The sequence below is a fragment of the Stomoxys calcitrans genome, chromosome 4, assembly GCF_963082655.1.
Source record: "Stomoxys calcitrans chromosome 4, idStoCalc2.1, whole genome shotgun sequence".
Taxonomy (NCBI): Eukaryota; Metazoa; Arthropoda; class Insecta; order Diptera; family Muscidae; genus Stomoxys; species Stomoxys calcitrans.
In genome coordinates this window covers 66,912,971-66,919,888 of record NC_081555.1, presented here as the reverse complement: position 1 = coordinate 66,919,888, position 6,918 = coordinate 66,912,971, and the positions used below count along the sequence as shown (strand labels likewise).

Below are 6,918 nucleotides of genomic sequence, written 5' to 3'. Positions count from 1 at the left end.
TCTCTATTTCTCAAACTTTTCTGCTGGTTCACACATTGCAATTTTTGGTAGTGTTTCATGTTTTTAACACACACATGGACATAAGGGAAATCTATCCTTTGCCCATTGATGGGATCTAAACTATACTCGGCATCTAAATATTCTAGATGCTTTATACAATTTTCTGTGCCAAATTTCACTGGAATCGGGTATTAAATGCGGGTTTTATGAGCCTAATGCCCTAAATAGGCGGATTGGTCTATATGGGGGTTATATCATCCTGGAACTAAACCTGCCTATGGTCAAAAAAAGAATGTAAGCACAGTTTCAGCTCAATATATTCAGTTTTAAAAACTACAGTAATTTCAACAGACAGTCGGACGGACATGGTAAGACCGTCTTAGATTTTTAAGACGACCAAAAATACATATAATCGGTTCAGCCGTTTTTGAGTCTATAGGGACCAAACAAATTTTCAAACCCACCAACAAACAAACAATCACAAATTCACTTTTATATATATATATATATATATATATTCCTTTTTCCTGATCATATTCGTAATCTACTCCCGAATACCTTTCATTCGAGTCCCATATTGTCATTATCGTCCAATATGCCTATTTTATGGGGTTTTGGGGTTGAGATTGTCCCCTATGTAATTGGACCCGGTAACAAGGCCCAATATTCTTTTGGGCATTATGACTGCCCAAAAATTGGCCAGAACACGCATTGGGCTTTATGACCTTTTTTGTTTATAAAAATTGGGCACTGCGAAATAAACTCCAAAGCAGAAAAACTGAAAATGTATGGAGAATGTCTAGTGAGGAAACACTAGAACTTCTCGTTGAAACACATTTCCCGGGAAATTCTCCAACGGACAACGTGGCGCCATAAGAGGTAGTCACCGGTTTGCATTCGTCGGAGGTTATAGGGGAAATTGTGTCTGAGCCGAAAATCCTTTGGGCGATAAGAAGTTTCGACTCCTTTAAGTCTCCAGGCGCCGATGATGTATCACCGGTTGAATTACAAGCTGTGTCTGATAGACTGGTTCCCTGGCTTAGGGACATATACTCTGCTTGTATCAGAATGTCATATATAAATGTGGGATGGAGGGACACATTCCAGGGATACTGGAAACTGTGGGTATGCCTCTAGCGACATGTAAGCTTAGTTTTCAGAACCAGGGCCGAAGGACAACGAATGATAGATTATCACAAAGAGGGGCCTGTGAGCATTCCAAAACTATGTGGCCTAATCTAGACTCGAAGAGGTCTACCGCTTTGCTGTCTTTGGCTAGAACAGACTTCTCAGTCATTGTGTCCGTCATGACAGGTCAATGTTTAATCGGAAAACATGCTGACAGACTAAAGGTTGCCAGCAACGACTTTTGCAGAAGCTGTGAGGACATCGAAGAAGAAGAGGGGAGCTTTATCTTGTATATATAGAAAGTAAAATGCAAATTTGCCCATGAACATTCCATAAGGAATAGGGGCAAACTTCTCACATATTAATGAGTACTGTCCGATTCAAATTTAAGCTCAATGATTAGGAACCACCTTCTTATAGCCGAGTCCGAACGGCGTTCCGCAGAGCGACACCTCTTTGGGGAGAAGTTTTTACATGGCAAAGTACCTCACAAAATGTCACCAGCATTAGGAGATAACCACCGCTGAACAATTTTTTCTGATGTTCTCACCGGGATGGTAGCATCTGCTCCATGGTGGCCTACTTTAAAAATGATTGAATTAATTACATTTTTAATTGAAAATGACAAACATATTACTCACGATTGTAATTGAAAAAAATTCAAGTTCAATTGAGAAAATGGTTGAATCAATTAATTCTTTAAAATTTCCTAAACTTCCTAAATTTCAATCACGATCGTAATTGAAAATAATACGGATTCAATTAAAAAAATGATTGATTCAATAAATTTTTTATTGAAAACATTTTTATTTTTAATTAAATTTTGAATTGATAAAATGTTTGTGTTATTTTTTTCTGTGTACACATCCTCCACGAATATTGCTGAGATAGGGCCATACGAAATGTGCTGGGATAGGGCCATACGGTCTTGAAACAATATTAGACCCGTTTATTACCCGATTTCACTGGAATTTGGAACAGTAAATTGTGGTGAGTTTGGTTCAACAAAGATCATATTTCGATACAGCAATTATGGCTTTATAAATAGTGCAGGTTTTGACAAAATGTTGTTCATATTTATACTCGAGGTGGTGGGTATCCAAAGTTCGGCTTTTTACTTGTTTTCTTAATGCCACAATTTGTACCATATAGGTATACTAAATATGTTTCGAATAGGTCCTCTATCTGATAAAACTATCGATTCCACTTTTAAGATTTATTTTGACTAATGGTGATTTCGATTATTCAAAAAAGTGTGGCATTTTTTCGACATGTTGCACTGAAATCGAAATTTTGTATTGGTTTGTCAAAAAAAAATGTAAACCCATCACCGGATGTAGTATCGTTAGTTTTTGGTGTTGCCTACAGAGAGTTGAAAAATGTTGCATTTCTTACTCCGTGCCAAGTCTACGGTGGAGAATGTTGTGGAAAAAAGCGGCAAAATATTAAAAAGAAATATATAAAAATGGAAAAAGTGAACGCCTTTATATAGCCAATGGCAATTAGATGTATTGCTAGAAAGTTCTTCATCCGAAGACGAGGATGCGATTTTTACCATATTATTTGGTCGAAATGATTACAAATAAACATGTTCGATTGAAAATGAAAAAGGTGTAACACTATGAGAGGGTTGAGGCGACATTCGCAAAATGTTGTCACGTATAAGTGCAACATTAGTGTAACATCTTTTTTCAGAATCGAAATCACCATAATCATCGTTTAGTTTCTCTCCTTTTAGAAGCCCGCATCTAAAAAGCTTGACGAACCCAACGACTGAACTTAAAATATATGCACTGTCACTGGAGACTTGTCAAGGTTTAATGAAATCATCTCCCCTTCATTTACATATAAAGATCCCTCAACTCTATTTTTGATTCCATACATCTATAAAATTTTAATATTTAAGGGCCAATGTCTGCAATTTTTCCACTCTTTTTTATTTGTTATTAAAAATTGGTATTACTAAACATAAAATATCAACTGCTTAAATTAAGATCATTGTTTTCCAACATTTACAAAGGGATGTATGAATAATGTTCGCAATGGGCTTATCCATTCTAACATCATGCATATCACACCCTGTATTCGTGTTCATCCATTAAAACTCAAGACTGATGATTTTTAATTGCTCTGCATTTAACCCCAGGAACGTGTACACCATGAACCCATGTGCAGACCTACAAAACTAATTCTATTGCGATGGTTGCTCCCATTTTGTATATTCTGATGATGTAAACGTGGCTGCTCATCATCGACACCAGCTCCAACACCTTGGGGGTCAATATTGGGTCGCCTAATGTAATATGCATAATATTGGTATTGCTGTGGTTGTTGCTGCTGTTGCTGTTCATGTTGCTGCAGGTTGAGATGGCGAGATGAGGTCATGGATGATGATTCGTCTCGAGTTGACGGTGATTGCACAAATGAAGCTGATGATGACGGTGATGAGGGTCCTGCTGATGAGGACGGCAGCAAATTGAATTCATTAAAATATCTTAAATTATCGTCATGGCGATTTCTTGAAATGCGAATATTGTTCACCCGATTGTAATCCATGTCGATGGCGACGGATGCGGTGGGAATTGAGTGATGAAAAATGTTAATGGGTTGTCGTGCTGCTGGTAGCTGTAGTCTACCATTACAGGTGGTGGTCATTGTTGTCGTTGTTTGAGTACCTTTGGTGGTAGTGGTCCTGTCGCCTTCATAACATTTGTTCTTCGCCCTGCTTGCATTGACAGCATATTTGTATGCCTTTTTAGCAAGAGCCGCAACGTTGCTATTGTTATTGTTGTCTGCTGATGATCCTGCAGCTGCGACTTGGGACCATATTATTTTGGCATTGGTGGTGGAGTCTGAGTGGCATTTAGAAGCCAGCTATGCTGTTACGTAATATTCGCGTTGACGCTTTTGACACTTTTCGCGTGCAATATAACACAATGCGATGGTTATCAATAGGGCAATGGTGATGCCCATGCCAATGCTGACCCACATAATCTCCTCATTTATGCCAACGTATGAGCGGCCTGGTTTCATGAAAATACAGAACAAAAAGATAAAAAAGGATTTATTTTATAGTGTCTTTACAATAAGAAGGATTTAAATTTTTAAGTAAAAAGTTTATTAAAATGTTGATCTTTTGTGAATGGCAAAAGTGTTGAGTGTTAATTTTTTATGCGTCTATCCAATGCGAGACATGAATGAAAAGTGCCCACTCATAGAAAAAAGTCTGCTGAAAATAACAAACACTGCCTGCTGAAAATGACTGCTGCTTAATTATGAAGGCTTTGTTAGAAGGAAAAATAGAACACATATGCAAATGTGTATCTCAGTGGATGTTTATAATCACCACTGAATGTATACTTTCCGTAATCTTTTTTCTTTAAATTTAGATACATACGCCATACCAGTCATGTGCACATTAGTAGAGCAATATCAAAAAATTCGAGCTAGCTCAGTCACATTTCGAAATGTATATCAATGGATGGATCAGGTAGCTTCTTTACAGTAAAATGACACACATTAAAATCACCTCTTCCAACAAAATTTCAAAAAAAAAAACTAAAAAATGCCTAAAGTAATCAAAACAAGTAACAGGCATGACATAATTACCAGGTAGTGTACCGTAATTAGCTGAGTACAATTTTTTCTCGCAAAGGGCACTGTCTATCAACGAATTTTGTTTGTGTGTGTATATATTATAGTTAAAACCCATAACCCACAAAAACATCGAAAAATGGCGCGAACTAGTAACATACTCAAAATCAGAGTGCACTAATCACTGATTTTGACAGATAGTGCATTCAATATTTTGTTGTTGGACAACTGCCACTACCTGTTAATGAATATATCTTGGCAACAGGCAACTATAAAAAGTAGCATTTTTTTCAGCAGACTTGTGTACTATTTTGTTAGTTGAAATAGCAGTAAGAAGTGTTAGCTAATACAGTAGCCATATGTTTGCTGAAACAGCAGTAATGTCTGCTTTCCCATTTTCAGCAAAACTGCTGTGTTAGCTAACATTTTTGCTTATTTGGAGGCGTTGAACTCTGTCAACTCCTGTGGTCTAAGTGAGTGAAATTACTGCTTTTTTACAGCAAAATTAAACTTGTGCTCATACACTCATAGAAAAAAGTCTGCAGATAACAGCAAACACTGTCTGCTGACTGTTAGTATTTGACCAATAGGCAAACGGAGATGTGTGTCTCAGTGGTTGTATACATTCCATATTCTATAATATTTTTTCATATAAAATAGACATAAGTAGCCAAGACAGTCACATGGACATCAGCAGAGCAGTAAAATTGTCAAGCAACCAGTTTTGTCGCAAAACCAACTACGGAATATGTTAATTTTCCTGCAACAATTTATTTTGAATCTCAACGATCCAAAGTACAAATTTGTTGTTGAAAAGCAGCCGCCTTGCAAGCCAACATATAACAACAACAACAATATTATTCAAAAGCAAAATAAAAAAAAACATTTTACCAACGACGCCACACTGTGCTTGCTTTGCTGCACAGCTTCAGTGTGCGTGGTTGGTGGTTAGTTATACCCTACACCACTACTGTAGTACAGGGTATTATAGATTTGTGCATTTGTTTGCAACGCTAAGAAGGAGGAGAGCTAGACCCATCGATAAGTATACGGATCGGCTTCGAATCACTTCCTGATTCGTTTTAGCTATGTCAGTCTGTATTTCCGTCCATGTATTCTTGTAATCAAGGTACAGGTCGCATTTTTTGTTCGATTTTCACAAAATTTTGCACAAGTCTATTTCTGATTTTGAAAAAAAGGTCCAGATTTAGATATGGCTCCCATATATATCTATCATCCGATGTGCCCTTTTAAAGCTGTAAAAACCACAATTTTAATCCGATCCTTAAAAAATTTGGAACAGTGTTTTTTTGACGATATGTGCGCAAAATTTCATTGAAATCGATTCAGATAGTCGGCTCCGCCCAACTTTTGCCTTTCCTTACTGGTTTCATTTTCTTTTTTCGGCTCGCTCTGCTTGTTCTCGTTCGTTTAATGCTGCACTCCGGTTTTTCTCTGTCACTCTCTCTACTAATACCTTTAAAACTAAATTTAAATAATTTTGCCTGTCGCTGAGGATTGAACTCATAATCTCATATTTGGAAGTCTTGCACGCATTCTCTAGCCTACCGACATCATCTTCCTTATGATAAAATAACTCAATAAATATTACTGCATTGTAATAAGTGTCTCAAACAATTTTATTAAAAACAAGTAAAAAGGCGTTAAGTTCGGCCGGGCCGAACTTTGGATACCCACCACCTCGGGTATATATGTAAAACATATTTCGTCAAAATCCGGTGAAAATGCATACCTTATGCCCCATAGCAGCGATATCGAAATATGTTCCGATTTGAACCAAATACTTATAAGTACAAGTCATTTTTCAATTGCGTATAACAAAATATTGGTCTTTTAAGTAGCTATATCTAAAATTAAACCGATTTGAACCATGTACTAAAGGATGTCGAAATGCTTAGCATAAGTCACTGTGTAAAATTTAAGTGAAATCGGATTATAAATGTGACTTTATGGGACCAAGACTATAAATCGGGATATCGGTCTATATGGCAGATCTGGACGGATCTGTATCAAATTTAAAAAGGATATCGAAGGGCCTAACACAACTCACCGTCCCAAATTTCTGCGTCATCGGACAATAAACGCGCCTTTTATGACCCCAAAACCTTAGATCGAGAGATCGGGCCATATGGCAGCTATATCCAAATCTGAACCGATCTGTGCCATATTGCAGAA

The 6,918-nt window shown here is 37.1% G+C and overlaps 1 protein-coding gene across 2 annotated transcripts in view; it reads right to left on the bottom strand.

Moving 5' to 3' along the window:
* Nucleotides 1-1,545: 1,545 nt before the first annotated feature.
* Nucleotides 1,546-6,918, bottom strand: part of LOC106093711 (uncharacterized) — a 504,285-nt gene continuing 498,912 nt past the window's right edge. For both annotated transcript variants that reach the window (XM_059366857.1, XM_059366856.1), the window contains one exon: nucleotides 1,546-4,151. In XM_059366857.1, the coding sequence (XP_059222840.1) occupies nucleotides 4,003-4,151 (149 nt within the window). In that variant the 3' untranslated portion in view covers nucleotides 1,546-4,002. The remainder of the gene's footprint in view (nucleotides 4,152-6,918) is intronic.